Consider the following 17783-nt stretch of genomic DNA (forward strand, 5'->3'; position numbering starts at 1 on the left):
TGACAGGCTTTTGAAACGCGGCCAGGCTGGTCTTGTGTTGCATGGGCCCATGAGCGTACTGAGAACACAGGGCTCAGGAAAGTGATGGAGGAAGGTGTGTGTTGTGGCAGGGCAGCGAGCGCTGGCAGCGGTGGCAAGGGCGGCGGATGGGAGGGGCCCTCGGACAGAGCTGGTGGCAGCAACCTGCGCACATTGCGGCGTGGAGAAGGCAGAGGACCTCTTGGGGTGCGCCAGGCAGCCCATGTCTTTTTGCCCCAAGCTTAGTAACGCTGCCAGGCAGCCCATGCTTGCACTGAATGCCATTCTAGAACGGTCTCATTCTCCGGACATGATGCAGCAAACAAATAACAGGATTGACCCTCGTTGCGTTAATTTATCACTGGAGAGCAGGTCATCACAGAGGCAAGATACATGTTGCGGTTACTAAGGGGCACACCTTGCTTCCCAGGGATGTACGGCTGATCCCATAACTGATTTTGAGCTCTCAGAGTGAGCGGCCAGCATGACATCCAAAACACTGAAAGACATACCACACTAGTCACCCAAAGCCATGCACCCAGCAGTTGAGGTGAAGGTACTTATCAACATAAATAAGATCTCCCCAGCCAGGAACCCCCAGTGAGCATATGCAATGGGGTCATGTGCCGGCATGTGCGAGCAGGTGGGCGTACGCGGAGCCCGGCTGGGCGCGCATCGCGGCGCTGGCGCCGGTCGTGCTGCGCTGCGCGGAGGAGGGAGACAGCGTGGCCTTCCGCATCGTCACCGGGGCGGCCAACGAAGCCGTGCGCGCAGCCGTCACCGTGGCCGAGCGCAGCCGCCTCAAGGGCCACCGCTTCAAGCTGGTGCTCTCAGGTGACTCCAAGGTCCTCAGCGATTCCTCGAGCACCTGTCTTGGCGCAGAGATGTACTGGCCCAACACGAGCAAGCATGCGCGCCTGATGCGTCTGGTCTGTTAAATGGATGTCCTTGATGTCCTTGGGGGCATGTACTTTGCTAGTTGACCCCATGGCCCTGCCTTATCATGGAGAATGGTCGGCCTCACAGAGTGTTCTCACGTCAGTGGCTCTGTTAAGAAGTCTGAACTGAAGACTCAGCCGCCACCCTGTTGCCTGGTTCTGTGTGAACGGCAAGGTCCCCGATGATGTATGTATAGATCCTTGAAGCATGGGTGCTGTAGCAACCAAAGCATACTCTCCAGAATCAATGCACTGCCAGAGATATTGACCCTCTGTGTGCGCAGGCGGCCTGCTGTCGGAGGACTCGCCCTTCCTGGACGTGGTGAGGGAGGGGCTGAAGCTGGCGCTGCCGTCGGCAGAGGCGGTGCATCCGCGCGTGCAGCCGGCGCACGGCGCGGCGCTGCTGCTGCAGGACCGGCTGTTCGGCGGCGTTTCCATGGCCGGAGGGAACGGCCTCGCAGACGGGGCCGGGGCTAGCGGCCTGTTCAGGACGCCTGATCGGCCTCGGCACCACCACCACCGCAGGACGCCCAGCAGCCAAGGTCCGGCCTCCTTTTTCAAATTTCTTTTGGAATGACTTTTCTCGGCACAAACAGATGCGGCTAAACCTGCATGTTGGATGGATTCAAGGGTCTCGAGAGTGAAAGAAAGACCCTTGCTGGGTGCCGCAGGGTGATGAGAACTCTTACTGCTACGAGAAACCTATCGTTCCCATCTATCACATGCACTTTTGCACAAGCCCAAGTTATGCAACCAGGTTGTTTTGCAGATATCTCCACTGGGGCATGATGCTGCCTGCCAAATAATATTTTTCTGTCACCATGCAGGTAAACAGAGTAGGACGAGAGAATGGAGGGACCAGCTCAAAACACACAGAAGAGCGGTGTCAACAATGGATGAGGTTTTCGCTGCCTCCTCAGGAGACCCTGGCTTTGAGAGGGTGCGCGACAGGGGGTCCCAAGACATCTACAGCAGCTCACCGGCTGGCTTGGAGGCCCTCTCGTTGAGCGATCCCCCTGTGCCCCCCTCTCCCAGGCGGGGGCACTGCAGGACCGGCAGCTGCTGACAGCTATTTCTAAATGGCAGGTTCTCCCAGCTTTTCAGCCGAAGCATGAGGAGTCACACGGGTCACGGTTTATAGTAACGGCCAGCGTCCGTGAGTCAATTTTTGTATTGTGTAGTGTGAATGTATCTTATGGAATGTGTGCTTTCTCTATCGTGTAATACTATGATCTATGCTGTTCACAGAGTACAATTATTAGAAGTGGCAAAGGGAGTGAGAGCTTCAGGCAGCGCTTGCAGATGTGCGAGGAGTTAATTGTAGCTATCCCGAGGAGGTGAATGATTGCAATCCAAGTGTGATATCCATATCAGAAGATCCTGACTGTGCTGCAGTTCTCCTAGCGCGTGCAAGATACGGTGAAAGGTACATCGATCCGTATGACTTTTGTAAGAATGGAACGCGCCATGCACTGGGCTGTATGTACTTCTTAGATATTTGCTGGAGCCTATGAAGTGAATCTGGAGGGATTGTCATATTCTGCAAGCACAATTTGCTGGTGTGATTCTGCAGCACTGGTGCACCGCGCGGTGACTGCGTTGCAATTGCCCAGCTAGCTAGAGCCCTATGTATAGGCTGAAGGATGATGCTCCCCTGCTCCATCTAGCATGCTGCTCTTTCCCTTCGGCAGGATAATTGTACAGGTGTTCAGATTCCACCCTCCGTTGGGAGTACTGTCATGGGAGTACTTTTAGGCACGTGGCTGGCCACGTGACAATTTTGCATGTGCAGAGCTTCCCTTTGCGAAGGGACGATCGGGTTCACCAACAACCTGACAACGATGCATTCATTGTCATAAGAATCATAACTGCGCAAATTAGAGCGCTGCTCGCAATTTGGATGCTGAATTTCTGCAGCCCACTGTTGATCACTTCATCACTCACCTCGTTTGCTGTACAGAACGGACCCTCGTTGAAGGAAAGAGTGCCCACATGCACAATTATGTGTGGATGCACGTAGTGCTTCCAACACAACAAGAATAGTCTTTGTAGTACCGTGTAACGTACTGCCATGACCTCGACTTCTTATGTTTCGGTGAGTCCTAGCGAGTGCGACGATGATGCAGATTGGTCGTGCAAGGTGTTTTACAATGCTAGAAGTTGTTTGTCAAATGCTCGAATACGCACTTATGCGACCATTGCTTGTTTCAGTACCTTGCTGCACCACACATGCGTGGTGTGGCTTTTGCTCTTGTGCACAGTATTGGGTGTGCGGTGCCCCTAGCTCAACGAGGCATATTATGTAACAGGAAGAGCTGGCTCTCATATGGAGCTTGCTGGTCACCACCGTGGTGGCCACCTTCTTCATCCAGCGCTACAAGATCACCTACATACCTCCCAGCGCCGCTGCAATGACGCTTGGGATGGTCTATGGGGGCATTGCCAAACTGGCAGGTGACCAGCACATCCCCTTGCCTGCCTTTATCTCACACTTATATTTCTAATCATCCCTTGTATACTGCAAATTTGTCCATCCTTGTATATTACAAGGCACTGACCCAATGCTTGCCTCACTGTCACCCTTGTTGCTCTGAACATCTCTTGTAGACAGCTTCTAGATATCCGTGCTTGTACTTTACACGGGTCTAGTCCTCGCAAACAGATTGCACGTGCTTGGCCACTGATGCAGATGGTTGTCGGCGCAGGCCTGACTGCCACGCTGCGATTCTCGCCAGCAGCGTTTTTCTATGGCCTGCTGCCGCCGATAGTGTTTGCAGCCGGCTTCACACTGAAGAAGCGAGAGTTCTTCCGCAACTTTGGCACGATCACGCTGTTTGCAGTCGTGGGAACGCTTATCTCGACCATCCTGTTTGGGCTGGCCACGTACCTGCTCATGCTCATGCATGTGGTCAAGCGAAGCCACCTGGGCACCGCGCCCCTCGTGGAGTGCATGCTGTATGGTGAGCAGCCCTGTTGGAAATGACCAAAATGCTGCATGTGCTTTTTTTTGTGGAAAATATTTGCTGCATGCATGCATCACATGTGCCAGCTTATGATGGCCCATGTGATGCCCAACGCCCAAGTTATTGCATTGTCGGGGAAAGGCATGCACGGTTGCACGCTTGAAACAAGTCAATCCAGCGGTGGATGCTTACACAAAAGGTCTCTGTGGGCCGGAAAGTGCGCACGTGTGGTTTGAGCACATGCAAGGATGGTACATGAAGTCTAGGTTGTGCTGTTTGCAGGCGCACTGATCTCTGCCACGGATCCTGTGGCCACTCTCAGTGTCTTCGCTGAGCTGGACGTGCCTCCGCTGCTGTACAACATAGTTTTTGGAGAGAGCGTCCTCAATGACGCGGTATGTGTCCCTCAATCTTTCCTTCAAGATAGAACACACTACCTACACTGTGCTGCATCGCATCTGCATTCCGAGATTCGTCCTTCTGCTTTCTTTTCCTACTCACAGATGGTGATGCCTTCCCCAGTGTTGATTTTGCAGTGTAGCCCTTGTCTCCTATGGAAATGTCGAACCTCTTATTGCTGCGTATGTCTGATGGGGTCTTTGCATGCAGGTGGCCATCGTCTTATTCAGGACGCTTGAGGAATTCTATGATGCGCCGCTGAAGCTGACAACACTGCCGCTCATCATCTGGCGCTTTGGCACCATCGGCATCGGCTCGCTCCTTGTTGGTGCGCACCAAATTTCACACAGTCTGTGTACAAAATCCTTACCTTCTCATTTGCACGTGCATGCTTGAAATGCGGGCGCAAGACGCCCCTGGAAAAGATGGCATTGATCCATGTGCAATAACAGGCTGCACCATGTTCTGGAAGAGATGCAGCTTGCCTGCCCACTACACTCCTTAAAAGACTCTGGTTCAGGATTCAATTTCAGAGGCTGGTGGCTGCTAGCATCGTTGTTGGAGCGTGGGCCTTTGTACATCTCAGCACTGCAAGGCGTCGTGTGCCGCAGGCATTGTGTTAGTTCAGGGTTCATGATCAACCCTCAAGGGAGAAAAATCTAAATTGAAGCCCCTGAGTGCACCGCAGGCATTCTGGTGGCGCTGCCGTGCGCGTTTTTGCTGAAGCGGTTCCAGGTGGCGCCGGGGGAGGCAGAGGGGCGGCAGCATAACCTCGCATTCAGCGGCACCGTCTATGAGATCGCTCTCGTTGTTATGAGCGCCTACATGGCCTACCTTGTCGCCGAGGTGGGCACTGTTTGTTTCTAACTCTCACCACCAAGGAATGAGGAGTATGACAGGGCACTGGACTGCACAGTCATGTTTCCCACTGGATGCGAAAGGATCAGATGGCTTCAGCCGGGTTCTGGCTTGTCACCCCTGCCTGCATGTGGCAACCAATGCCTGCGCATACAGCGTGGCCCAACACATGCTAGACGGAGCCATGCTGACTGGTTGGCATACAGCAAAGAAGCAAGCAGAGCATGCTCCCGTGCTTTCTCCAGGAATCAAATGATCTCAGGCAGACGAGTCCTTCGTGACCAATCTTCTTCTTGTGCTCTACTGAGAGCCCGACTTCAGGCTTTCTGGGGTATTGGCGCCGCCGTCGGGGAATTGGTACCAGCTTGGCGGCAATTCAATCCAAATTCAAAATTTAAATTGTGTCCACCTCGTTGCACGCGCGCGCGCAGGTGCTGCAGCTGTCGGGCATAGTGGCGCTGTTCTTCTCGGGGGTATTTCACGCGCACTACAGCTACTACAGCGTGGCGCCCGACGCGCAGATCACGCTGCGGCGCTTCTTCCAGTTTGCGGCGTTCCTGTCCGAGACCTTCGTCTTCGCCTACCTGGGCCTGCAGGTGGGCTGCCGCCCCTGTTGACATGGCTGCAAGTAGCATTGCATGGAGTGGCTGCCTCCTGTTGGAATGTCCATGCGCCTGGCTCACGACTGGAATCGCTGCTTTCTAGTAATAATAATAATAACACGTCTTGAGTCCGCGCTACGAGTAGCGTAATGGAGGCTTGTTTTTTAGGACGAGCTGTTTGCCCCTAGGTCTGTGGTCTGCGAGCTCTGCGTGTTTTGTGCCTTCAAACAAGCGCTGGGCTTACCGCAGGTGGCGCTTGATGCACGATTTAGAGGACCAAACCCCTGGGGTCCCTACAATATGCCCACAGTGTCTATATTGGGAACCCAGGGAGTCTATTTCAGTCAACTTTCAAATCTAATTGAATTCTTGATTCCTGCGGCCAGGTGGCGACGCTGGGATCGATGACGTGGGATTGGGGCCTGCTGCTGACGGGGCTGCCCCTCTGCCTCGCCACGCGCGCAGCAAACATCTTCCCCCTGTCACGATTAGCCAACCTGCGCCGCAAACTCCCCCTGCCCCTCAACCTGCAGGCGAGCTGCACACCCTCTGTCCTGAACTGTGTGCACCTCAACCATATCTGAACAATCTGGTTCTGAAACAGTCTCATACTGCACTTTGAAAGTTTCGCAGATCACCTCCTAGCCTTTCCTGTGAAGCCCATTGCATGCGCGCAGTGTGCTGCGAGTGTCAGAGACCTTCGCCAAGCGAAAATCCACCTGTTCATTGCCACCACCGCCTGCAGTACTACATAGATGGGTTGTCCGACAACCTCTGGCAATTGTTTTGTGGCGAAACGAGATTGCCAGGTTCATGCCTGAAGCCATTTGTGCGCGTGCGCAGTGGATGGTGTGGGCGGTGGGACTGCGTGGCGCGGTCGCGTACGGCCTCGCGCTGAACCTCCCGCAGATCGAGGGCGAGTCGGACGAGGGCATACCCGCCATTGAGTCAGCCACGCTTGTGATTGTCATGGCCTCCACTCTCTTCCTGGGCGCCGCCACCGGGCCGCTGCTGCGCGTGTTCGACCTGCAGGCGAGCATTCTGGAAGCTTCTTCGTTAAGTTTTGCAGTCTGCATTTTTTGGGCTTTCCTCATCCTTGCAGGGGCGATCATGGGAGCGCAGTGGGTGCCACTGCAGCGCTGTTGGCCATGGACTTTCTCTTTAGGCATCGCGTCCTGGTCCCAATTCCCAGGAAGCTGGCAGCAAAAATTCTGCATTTCACTAAAAGGATTGCATTGATTCTAAGGGCGGTGCCGGTTGCAGCTATGGGCTAGTGAGGAGTTGCCAGCAGTTCTGTCACCGGGCGCTTATTAGTGATGTATGGCACGTTTGCAGGGCGTGGGTGATGCTGAGGTGGCGGCTGCGGGGTACGCACAGCTGCACGAGGGCGTATCTCCCACCACAGCCATGGCGGTGAGGCCTCAGTCAATCCAAATGGCATTGCTTGGGAATGCCTCTTCCGTATTTCTGCTAGTGCGTCTGCGTACTGAACATATTGTCATTTATAGTATTGGTGCTCCTTACCCGGATGGGTGCACATCTGCATGCTCAGAGGACTTGTACGCAGGAAGATAGGAACCCCTGACCGCGATCCCTGGTGCCCTTTACGCAGAGGGTGAGGGACATAAACTTGGGAGGGGGCTCGCACACGCTGCTGCAGCGCTGGAAGATCCTGGACCGCCACTTCCTCAAGCCGCTCTTCGGGGGGCGCCAGTTCTCGGCCGCGGCGGTGCGCGGATACCCTCTGGTCGCGCCCGACGGGGGACTTGAGGGAGACGACGATGACGAGGACGATTCAGAGACCCCCGGACCCGGGGGGACCCCGACCAGGTGCGGCGCCTGATTAGGCTAAATACTGGTATACAGGGGCGTTGTCTTTTCATTGTCATTGGGTCGCCTGATCAGGCACTCGGCTGATGTGCAGCTATACAGCAGCGTTGCCTTGCCTCGTCATATACCCTTTAAGGAGGGTGTGGCCGAAAATCACCGGGGCACGAATGGAGCAATCACAATGCAATCCCAAAGAATATCAAAAGAAAACACATGGCAGTCTGATGAAGGGAAGTTGAGCACGTTGCCACTCATTTTGCCTGGGCCTGGATGTCCACTCTTTTTTATCGTAGACAAAGCCATCAGGCAGTAAGACAGATGCCATATCTGTCCCTCCCTGGCGACCAAAAAGCACTTAATATCCAGCAAGCAAGCAGGGCAACAAATCTGAGCGGTATTTGATCTGGTGACGCGCAGGGGAGGCAGGGGGAAGGAGGCTGGCAGCAGCAGTTCCCTAGAGGCTGGAGAGTATCACCCATTCCTGCCCGGGCTGGCTGGCGGGGTGAGCTTTGGGCACAACGGGCTGGATGTGAGGCCCGGCACAGAGCTTGCGCAGCAGCATAGCAGCCAGCGGCAGCAAGGTGGTACAGGGCCTGACTCGCAGCCCTACAGGCCGCCGCAGCCGGCTCCGCTGGATGAGATTAGACCAGACAGATGAGGCTTGCAAACTCCAGCATGCGCGCTGGTGACTCTACATTTTCTTTGCAATGCGTAGAATTTCTTAAATATTTTCTCTTGGTAAGCAGGTGTTTGGTGTTTGTCGTGTCGGCATGACAGAGGCAGCTGTTGCTGGGGCCTAGGAATAGCACATTTTAACCCCTTTCCTGGAACATCATAAGAATTTCTGAGGTAGACAGCTTCAGGCTTGAGACCTAAATCTTAGGGCAGCATCCGTTCCAAGAATTGACTTTGTGATGATGTAGTATGCTGTGTCAAATGGCTGATGCGCATGTCTCATGCTAAAAGGAGCCTATTGTATGTTGGAGTTTTCTTGAAGATGAAGGCAGGCAACATCTTGATTGGCATTGCCAAGTTTGAAGGAGCTTTTACAAAGCGGAATATGGGTCTGCTCAATTGATATCGCGTCATGCCTCTCCCATGCACACCCGCATCTGATAGTTCTGCAGACAAAAAGAATTTTCTCTGGAGCGGACTCAGTCTTCTCCCCAATTCATGCCGCAAAATGGCATACTTGCGCAATGTGACTGGACCATGCTGGATTTAAACGCAGAGATCCAACCTGCCAACAACGACCAGAAATAACGCATGCAGAACAGACATGCAATGCCTGATTATAGAACAGGATAACTGAAGACAGCTGCCTGTGCTCACAATCGTCAACAGCTGGCTGCAAAGTTGTCCCCATTGGCACCGCTTTGCAGCCAGCCGGGACTCTTGAGAGACAAGCACACTCAGTTTCGCAAGTACATCCAATTTCAATCTAGCGCCCTTCAGAGGTCAAACCTGTCATGAAAAAAGTCTCGCTATAAAGATGCCAAAGGCCTCGCACACTTCTATCTGAACACCTTCCCGATCCATTGCTGAGACAACAGATGCGGCCATGTTGAACATGCCATATGGCCGCATGGCATATGGCACTTCTTCTTCACAGGACACCCAGTGACCTGCTCATAAAAATGCTCCAAAATTTGCAAGCTTGAAAAAGTGGAATTTAAGTTATCTAGAGTTTGCCATCATGCCTCTGTTGCATTGAAGGGAGACTGGTGCTGTAAATTTCCAGTAAGTCAACAGCTCTCAGCGCCTTCTGGCCTCACAAATGCAGTAACATCACTAATTCATCTCCACTGATGGAGTTGAATTGGAGATGTTGCTGCAGTGGTGTTGTCACAAGGCACTGCTTGCGCCCAAAAGTCCAAAAAATGCAAGTATAAGCAAGGCACAAACCAGAGCAGCACTGCAAGCGGACCGCAGTGGCACAACAGTGCAGGAGGATCAAAGCACTCCGACTCACCACTGGAACCGGAATATAAGTACCAACGCACAATAGCGTTTCTGCACACTCATGTTGTGACCTTCAAAAACCAACTCATCACAGGCAACTGCCAGAAAGAAGGTCAATGCACGTCCTGCCTAAGATTGGGGCAATTAATACGCTGCAGCAGCAAGAGGCGCACTGCGAGGAGGTTTGGCATCCCAAATTCAATGCAATACCACCGCAGCCTGTAGCGCCTGTGGCGCCAGTAGCACCTGTGGCGCCGGTCCTCCCACTGGCGCCTGTAAGGCCAGTAGCGCCAGTGACACCAGTGGAGCCAGTAGAGCCAGTGGATCCCGTAGCGCCAGTGGCTCCGGTGGAGCCAGTGACTCCCGTGCCTCCTGTCTGTCCAGTAGCGCCTGCAAACCACAATGATGAGGCTCGGTCTGGGTTACTTTCTTCCATATTTTGTTGGATGGGTTCTGCAGTAACGCCCTTATTACTTTCATGCAACAGTAGCTGTCAGCATAACGACTCATGCCATCAAAAATAAGCTTCACCTGTTGCCCCAGTGACACCAGTTGCTCCTGTTGCGCCAGTGAGGCCTGTTGCGCCAGTGACACCAGTAGAGCCAGTGAAGCCCATAGCACCAGTGAAGCCCGTACTGCCAGTGGCGCCTGCATGACAAACAAACAGCAATCTTTTTCACGGGTGAGAGAGCCTTCCATGTATTCTTGTCAGGATGTTGCTGCACTTCTGATTCACTGCATCAGAATTTGTCAACAAGAAGATGCATGACACTGGAAAGAAAAGTTACCTGTTGCGCCAGTGAAGCCTGTTGCCCCAGTGACACCGGTAGAGCCAGTAGAGCCCGTAGCACCAGTGAAGCCCGTACTGCCAGTGGCGCCTGCATGACAAACAAACAGCAATCTTTACCACGGGTGAGAGAGCCTTCCATGTATTCTTGTAAGGATGTTGCTGAACTTCTGGTTCGCTGCATCAGAAGTTGTCGACAGAAAGATGCATGACACTGGAAAGAAAACTTACCTGTTGCCCCAGTGACACCAGTTGCCCCTGTTGCGCCAGTGAAGCCTGTTGCCCCAGTGACACCGGTAGAGCCAGTAAAGCCCGTAGCACCAGTGAAGCCCGTAGTGCCAGTGGCGCCTGCATGACAAACAAACAGCAATCTTTTTCACAGGTGAGAGAGCCTTTCCATGTATTCTTGTAAGGATGTTGCTGCACTTCTAATTCACTGCATCAGAAGTTGTCGACAGAAAGATGCATGACACTGGAAAGAAAACTTACCTGTTGCCCCAGTGACACCAGTTGCCCCTGTTGCGCCAGTGAAGCCTGTTGCCCCAGTGACACCGGTAGAGCCAGTAAAGCCCGTAGCACCAGTGAAGCCCGTACTGCCAGTGGCGCCTGCATGACAAATAAACAGCAATCTTTTTCACAGGTGAGAGAGCCTTCCATGTATTCTTGTAAGGTTGTTGCTGCACTTCTGATTCGCTGCATCAGAAGTTGTCAACAGAAAGATGCATGACATTGCAAAGAAAAGTTACCTGTTGCCCCAGTGACACCAGTTGCCCCTGTAGAGCCAGTGAAGCCGGTAGCGCCGGTGAAGCCGGTAGCGCCGGTGAAGCCTGTGGCACCTGTGAGACCTGTGGCCCCGGTGATACCTGTTGCTCCAGTGGAGCCTGTTGAGCCTGTGGCCCCTGTGACCCCTGTGGCGCCTGTGCTTCCAGTCTGTCCAGTGGCACCTGCCAATCACAAACAAGATAGTTTCGCAATTTCAACAGGATTGACAGGATCTTTGTGTGTTCATGTTAAAAATGCCCCAATCATCATTTCAGTCAAATGCTACAAGCCTTGCATTCTGCAGATCTGGTGCAACTGATTCTACCGAGTGAACACCTTCTCAGAGATAATGTCTCAGAGGTCCACCTGTGAAGCCAGTGGCGCCAGTGCTGCCAGTGAAGCCCGTGGCTCCAGTGAAGCCGGTGAAGCCGGTAGCGCCGGTGAAGCCGGTAGCGCCGGTAAAGCCTGTAGCACCTGTGAGACCCGTGGCCCCGGTGATACCTGTTGCTCCAGTGGAGCCTGTTGAGCCTGTGGCCCCAGTGACCCCTGTGGCGCCTGTGCTTCCAGTCTGTCCAGTGGCACCTGCCAATCACGAACAAGATAGTTTCGCAATTTCAACAGGATTGACAGGATCTTTGTGTGTTCATGTTAAAAATGCCCCAATCATCATTTCAGTCAAATGCTACAAGCCTTGCATTCTGCAGATCTGGTGCAACTGATTCTACCGAGTGAACATTTTCTCAGAGATAATGTCTCAGAAGTTCACCTGTGAAGCCAGTGGCGCCAGTGCTGCCAGTGAAGCCCGTGGCTCCAGTGAAGCCGGTGAAGCCTGTGGCACCTGTGAGACCTGTGGCCCCGGTGATACCTGTTGCTCCAGTGGAGCCTGTTGAGCCTGTGGCCCCTGTGACCCCTGTGGCGCCTGTGCTTCCAGTCTGTCCAGTGGCACCTGCCAATCACAAACAAGATAGTTTCGCAATTTCAACAGGATTGACAGGATCTTTGTGTGTTCATGTTAAAAATGCCCCAATCATCATTTCAGTCAAATGCTACAAGCCTTGCATTCTGCAGATCTGGTGCAACTGATTCTACCGAGTGAACATCTTCTCAGAGATAATGTCTCAGAGGTCCACCTGTGAAGCCAGTGGCGCCAGTGCTGCCAGTGAAGCCCGTGGCTCCAGTGAAGCCGGTGAAGCCGGTAGCGCCGGTGAAGCCGGTAGCGCCGGTAAAGCCTGTAGCACCTGTGAGACCCGTGGCCCCGGTGATACCTGTTGCTCCAGTGGAGCCTGTTGAGCCTGTGGCCCCAGTGACCCCTGTGGCGCCTGTGCTTCCAGTCTGTCCAGTGGCACCTGCCAATCACGAACAAGATAGTTTCGCAATTTCAACAGGATTGACAGGATCTTTGTGTGTTCATGTTAAAAATGCCCCAATCATCATTTCAGTCAAATGCTACAAGCCTTGCATTCTGCAGATCTGGTGCAACTGATTCTACCGAGTGAACATTTTCTCAGAGATAATGTCTCAGAAGTTCACCTGTGAAGCCAGTGGCGCCAGTGCTGCCAGTGAAGCCCGTGGCTCCAGTGAAGCCGGTGAAGCCTGTGGCACCTGTGAGACCTGTGGCCCCGGTGATACCTGTTGCTCCAGTGGAGCCTGTTGAGCCTGTGGCCCCTGTGACCCCTGTGGCGCCTGTGCTTCCAGTCTGTCCAGTGGCACCTGCCAATCACAAACAAGATAGTTTCGCAATTTTCACAGGATTGGCAAGATCTTTGTGTGTTCATGTTATAAATGCCCCCATCATATTTTCAATCAAACGCATGCAAGCCTTGCATTCTGCAGATCTGGTGCAGCTCATTCTACTGAGCGAACATCTTCTCAGAGCAAATGTCTCAGAGGTTCACCAGTGAAGCCCGTGGCTCCAGTGAAGCCGGTGGCGCCCGTCTCCCCGGTGAAGCCGGTAGCGCCGGTGAAGCCTGTTGCTCCAGTCCCCCCAGTGGCTCCAGTGAAGCCAGTTGCTCCGGTGACTCCAGTGAAGCCGGTAGCTCCAGTGGATCCTGCAAGTCACAATCTTGAGATGAGCAATGAGCCTGCTAGATATTTTTATTCAAATGCATGCAAGCCTTGCATTCTGCAGATCTGGTGCAGCTCATTAATGAGCGAACAGCTTCTCAGAGCAAATGTCTCAGAGGTCCACCTGTGAAGCCAGTGGCGCCAGTGCTGCCAGTGAAGCCTGTGGCTCCAGTGAAGCCGGTGGCGCCCGTCTCCCCAGTGAAGCCGGTAGCGCCGGTGAAGCCGGTAGCGCCTGTGGATCCTGCAAGTCACAATCATGAGATTAGCAATGAGGCCGCTATATTACCTCATCCAAGTGCATGCAAGCCTTGCATTCTGCAGATCTGGTGCAGCTCATTCTGCTGAGCGAACAGCTTCTCAGAGCAAATGTCTCAGAGGTCCACCTGTGAAGCCAGTGGCGCCAGTGCTGCCGGTGAAGCCCGTGGCTCCAGTGAAGCCGGTGGCGCCCGTCTCCCCGGTGAAGCCGGTAGCGCCGGTGAAGCCTGTTGCTCCAGTCTCCCCAGTGGCTCCAGTGAAGCCAGTTGCTCCGGTGACTCCAGTGAAGCCGGTAGCTCCAGTGGATCCTGCAAGTCACAATCTTGAGATGAGAATTGAGGTCGACAGATTATTTCATTCGAATGCATGAAGCCTTGCATTTTGGAGATCTGGTGCAGCTCATTCCGCTGAGCAAACAGCTTCACAGAGCAAATGTGTCAGAGGTCCACCTGTGAAGCCAGTGGCGCCAGTGCTGCCAGTGAAGCCCGTGGCTCCAGTGAAGCCGGTGGCGCCCGTCTCCCCGGTGAAGCCAGTAGCGCCGGTGAAGCCTGCTGCTCCAGTCTCCCCAGTGGCTCCAGTGAAGCCAGTTGCTCCGGTGACTCCAGTGAAGCCGGTAGCTCCAGTGGATCCTGCAGGTCACAATCTTGAGATGAGCAATGAGGCCGTTTTATTCCCTCACCCAATCGCATGCAAGCCATGCATTCTGCAGATCTGGTGCAGCTCATTCTACTGAGCAAACAGCTTCTCAGAGCAAATGTGTCAGAGGTCCACCTGTGAAGCCAGTGGCGCCAGTGCTGCCAGTGAAGCCCGTGGCTCCAGTGAAGCCGGTGGCGCCCGTCTCCCCGGTGAAGCCGGTAGCGCCGGTGAAGCCTGCTGCTCCAGTCTCCCCAGTGGCTCCAGTGAAGCCAGTTGCTCCGGTGACTCCAGTGAAGCCGGTAGCTCCAGTGGATCCTGCAGGTCACAATCTTGAGATCAGCATTGAGGCCGTTTTATTCCCTCACCCAATCGCATGCAAGCCATGCATTCTGCTGATCTGGTGCAGCTCATTCTACTGAGCGCACAGCTTCTCAGAGCAAATATCTCAGAGGTCCACCTGTGAAGCCAGTGGCGCCAGTGCTGCCAGTGAAGCCCGTGGCTCCAGTGAAGCCGGTGGCGCCCGTCTCCCCGGTGAAGCCGGTAGCGCCTGTGAAGCCTGTTGCTCCAGTCTCCCCAGTGGCTCCAGTGAAGCCAGTTGCTCCGGTGACTCCAGTGAAGCCGGTAGCTCCAGTGGATCCTGCAAGTCACAATCTTGAGATGAGCAATGAGCCTGCAAGATAAATTCATTCAAATGCAATGAAGCCTTGCATTCTGCAGATCTGGTGCAGCTCATTCCGCTGAGCAAACAGCTCCACAGAGCAAATGTCTCAGAGGTCCACCTGTGAAGCCAGTGGCGCCAGTGCTGCCAGTGAAGCCCGTGGCTCCAGTGAAGCCGGTGGCACCCGTTTCCCCGGTGAAGCCAGTAGCGCCGGTGAAGCCTGTTGCTCCAGTCTCCCCAGTGGCTCCAGTGAAGCCAGTTGCTCCGGTGACTCCAGTGAAGCCGGTAGCTCCAGTGGATCCTGCAAGTCACAATCTTGAGATGAGCAATGAGCCTGCTAGATATTTTTATTCAAATGCATGCAAGCCTTGCATTCTGCAGATCTGGTGCAGCTCATTAATGAGCGATTGGCTTCTCAGAGCAAATGTCTCAGAGGTCCACCTGTGAAGCCAGTGGCGCCAGTGCTGCCAGTGAAGCCTGTGGCTCCAGTGAAGCCGGTGGCGCCCGTCTCCCCGGTGAAGCCGGTAGCGCCGGTGAAGCCGGTAGCGCCTGTGGATCCTGCAAGTCACAATCATGAGATTAGCAATGAGGCCGCTATATTACCTCATCCAAGTGCATGCAAGCCTTGCATTCTGCAGATCTGGTGCAGCTCATTCTGCTGAGCGAACAGCTTCTCAGAGCAAATGTCTCAGAGGTCCACCTGTGAAGCCAGTGGCGCCAGTGCTGCCAGTGAAGCCCGTGGCTCCAGTGAAGCCGGTGGCACCCGTCTCCCCGGTGAAGCCGGTAGCGCCGGTGAAGCCTGTTGCTCCAGTCTCCCCAGTGGCTCCAGTGAAGCCAGTTGCTCCGGTGACTCCAGTGAAGCCGGTAGCTCCAGTGAATCCTGCAAGTCACAATCTTGAGATGAGCAATGATGCCGTTTTATTCCCTCACCCAACTGCATGCAAGCCTTGCATTCTGCTGATCTGGTGCAGCTCATTCTACTGAGCGCACAGCTTCTCAGAGCAAATATCTCAGAGGTCCACCTGTGAAGCCAGTGGCGCCAGTGCTGCCAGTGAAGCCCGTGGCTCCAGTGAAGCCGGTGGCGCCCGTCTCCCCGGTGAAGCCGGTAGCGCCGGTGAAGCCTGTTGCTCCAGTCTCCCCAGTGCCTCCAGTGAAGCCAGTTGCTCCGGTGACTCCAGTGAAGCCGGTAGCTCCAGTGGATCCTGCAAGTCACAATCTTGAGATGAGCAATGAGCCTGCAAGATAAGTTTATTCAAATGCATGCAAGCCATGCATTCTGCAGATCTGGTGCAGCTCATTCTACTGAGCGAACAGCTTCTCAGAGCAAATGTGTCAGAGGTCCACCTGTGAAGCCAGTGGCGCCAGTGCTGCCAGTGAAGCCCGTGGCTCCAGTGAGGCCGGTGGCGCCCGTTTCCCCAGTGAAGCCAGTAGCGCCGGTGAAGCCTGTTGCTCCAGTCCCCCCAGTGGTTCCAGTGAAGCCAGTTGCTCCGGTGACTCCAGTGAAGCCGGTAGCTCCAGTGGATCCTGCAAGTCACAATCATGAGATGAGTAATGAGCCTGCTAGATAAGTTTATTCAAATGCATGCAAGCCATGCATTCTGCAGATCTGGTGCAGCTCATTCTACTGAGCGAACAGCTTCTCAGAGCAAATGTGTCAGAGGTCCACCTGTGAAGCCAGTGGCGCCAGTGCTGCCAGTGAAGCCCATGGCTCCAGTGAAGCCGGTGGCGCCCGTCTCCCCGGTGAAGCCGGTAGCGCCGGTGAAGCCTGTTGCTCCAGTCTCCCCAGTGGCTCCAGTGAAGCCAGTTGCTCCGGTGACTCCAGTGAAGCCGGTAGCTCCAGTGAATCCTGCAAGTCACAATCTTGAGATGAGCAATGATGCCGTTTTATTCCCTCACCCAACTGCATGCAAGCCTTGCATTCTGCTGATCTGGTGCAGCTCATTCTACTGAGCGCACAGCTTCTCAGAGCAAATATCTCAGAGGTCCACCTGTGAAGCCAGTGGCGCCAGTGCTGCCAGTGAAGCCCGTGGCTCCAGTGAAGCCGGTGGCGCCCGTCTCCCCGGTGAAGCCGGTAGCGCCGGTGAAGCCTGTTGCTCCAGTCTCCCCAGTGCCTCCAGTGAAGCCAGTTGCTCCGGTGACTCCAGTGAAGCCGGTAGCTCCAGTGGATCCTGCAAGTCACAATCTTGAGATGAGCAATGAGCCTGCAAGATAAGTTTATTCAAATGCATGCAAGCCATGCATTCTGCAGATCTGGTGCAGCTCATTCTACTGAGCGAACAGCTTCTCAGAGCAAATGTGTCAGAGGTCCACCTGTGAAGCCAGTGGCGCCAGTGCTGCCAGTGAAGCCCGTGGCTCCAGTGCTCCAGTGGATCCTGCAAGTCACAATCTTGAGATGAGCAATGAGCCTGCAAGATAATCTTATTCAAACGCATGCAAGCCATGCATTCTGCAGATCTGGTGCAGCTCATTCCGCTGAGCAAACAGCTTCACAGAGCAAATGTCTCAGAGGTCCACCTGTGAAGCCAGTGGCGCCAGTGCTGCCAGTGAAGCCCGTGGCTCCAGTGAAGCCGGTGGCGCCCGTTTCCCCGGTGAAGCCAGTAGCGCCGGTGAAGCCTGCAAGTCACAATCTTGAGATGAGCAATGAGCCTGCAAGATAAGTTTATTCAAATGCATGCAAGCCATGCATTCTGCAAATCTGGTGCAGCTCATTCTCCTGAGCGAACAGCTTCTCAGAGCAAACAGAGGTCCACCTGTGAAGCCAGTGGCGCCAGTGCTGCCGGTGAACCCCGTGGCTCCAGTGAAGCCGGTGGCGCCCGTCTCCCCGGTGAAGCCGGTAGCGCCGGTGAAGCCTGTTGCTCCAGTCTCCCCAGTGGCTCCAGTGAAGCCAGTTGCTCCGGTGACTCCAGTGAAGCCGGTAGCTCCAGTGGATCCTGCAAGTCACAATCTTGAGATGAGCAATGAGCCTGCTAGATATTTTTATTCAAATGCATGCAAGCCTTGCATTCTGCAGATCTGGTGCAGCTCATTTATGAGCGAACAGCTTCTCAGAGC

General features: G+C 54.3%; 3 protein-coding genes across 3 annotated transcripts in view; 2 read left to right on the forward strand and 1 right to left on the reverse strand.

Moving 5' to 3' along the window:
* Nucleotides 1–626: 626 nt before the first annotated feature.
* Nucleotides 627–2035, forward strand: COCSUDRAFT_83610 (hypothetical protein; the record flags this gene model as incomplete). Its single annotated transcript, XM_005650722.1, has 3 exons — nucleotides 627–852; nucleotides 1241–1498; nucleotides 1992–2035. 3 exons carry the CDS (start codon nucleotides 627–629, stop codon nucleotides 2033–2035), a joined length of 528 nt encoding a protein of 175 aa, XP_005650779.1.
* A 1254-nt stretch (nucleotides 2036–3289) lies between these two features.
* On the forward strand, nucleotides 3290–7017 carry COCSUDRAFT_12582 (Sodium/hydrogen exchanger; the record flags this gene model as incomplete). The annotated part of the gene is made up of 8 exons (XM_005650223.1): nucleotides 3290–3410; nucleotides 3662–3916; nucleotides 4202–4314; nucleotides 4529–4646; nucleotides 5007–5164; nucleotides 5608–5772; nucleotides 6165–6329; nucleotides 6622–7017. Coding segments are annotated over 8 exons (1491 nt in total), but the record flags the coding sequence as incomplete, so codon positions are not given.
* A 2058-nt stretch (nucleotides 7018–9075) lies between these two features.
* The window catches only part of COCSUDRAFT_40018 (hypothetical protein), a gene marked incomplete at both ends in the record, with an annotated part of 29724 nt that continues 21016 nt past the window's right edge, over nucleotides 9076–17783 (reverse strand). Inside the window, 26 exons of the mRNA XM_005650224.1 lie at nucleotides 9076–9233; nucleotides 9817–9960; nucleotides 10102–10218; nucleotides 10359–10448; nucleotides 10589–10705; nucleotides 10847–10963; nucleotides 11104–11301; nucleotides 11486–11701; nucleotides 11886–12065; nucleotides 12250–12465; nucleotides 12650–12829; nucleotides 13015–13167; nucleotides 13308–13424; nucleotides 13567–13746; nucleotides 13888–14067; nucleotides 14210–14389; nucleotides 14532–14711; nucleotides 14854–15033; nucleotides 15174–15290; nucleotides 15433–15612; nucleotides 15755–15934; nucleotides 16077–16256; nucleotides 16399–16578; nucleotides 16721–16900; nucleotides 17247–17345; nucleotides 17483–17662. Coding sequence (XP_005650281.1) covers nucleotides 9076–9233; nucleotides 9817–9960; nucleotides 10102–10218; nucleotides 10359–10448; nucleotides 10589–10705; nucleotides 10847–10963; nucleotides 11104–11301; nucleotides 11486–11701; nucleotides 11886–12065; nucleotides 12250–12465; nucleotides 12650–12829; nucleotides 13015–13167; nucleotides 13308–13424; nucleotides 13567–13746; nucleotides 13888–14067; nucleotides 14210–14389; nucleotides 14532–14711; nucleotides 14854–15033; nucleotides 15174–15290; nucleotides 15433–15612; nucleotides 15755–15934; nucleotides 16077–16256; nucleotides 16399–16578; nucleotides 16721–16900; nucleotides 17247–17345; nucleotides 17483–17662 — 4199 coding nt within the window. The remainder of the gene's footprint in view (nucleotides 9234–9816; nucleotides 9961–10101; nucleotides 10219–10358; nucleotides 10449–10588; nucleotides 10706–10846; nucleotides 10964–11103; nucleotides 11302–11485; nucleotides 11702–11885; nucleotides 12066–12249; nucleotides 12466–12649; nucleotides 12830–13014; nucleotides 13168–13307; nucleotides 13425–13566; nucleotides 13747–13887; nucleotides 14068–14209; nucleotides 14390–14531; nucleotides 14712–14853; nucleotides 15034–15173; nucleotides 15291–15432; nucleotides 15613–15754; nucleotides 15935–16076; nucleotides 16257–16398; nucleotides 16579–16720; nucleotides 16901–17246; nucleotides 17346–17482; nucleotides 17663–17783) is intronic.

Source organism: Coccomyxa subellipsoidea (assembly GCF_000258705.1).
Source record: "Coccomyxa subellipsoidea C-169, whole genome shotgun sequence".
NCBI lineage: Eukaryota > Viridiplantae > Chlorophyta > Trebouxiophyceae > Coccomyxaceae > Coccomyxa > Coccomyxa subellipsoidea.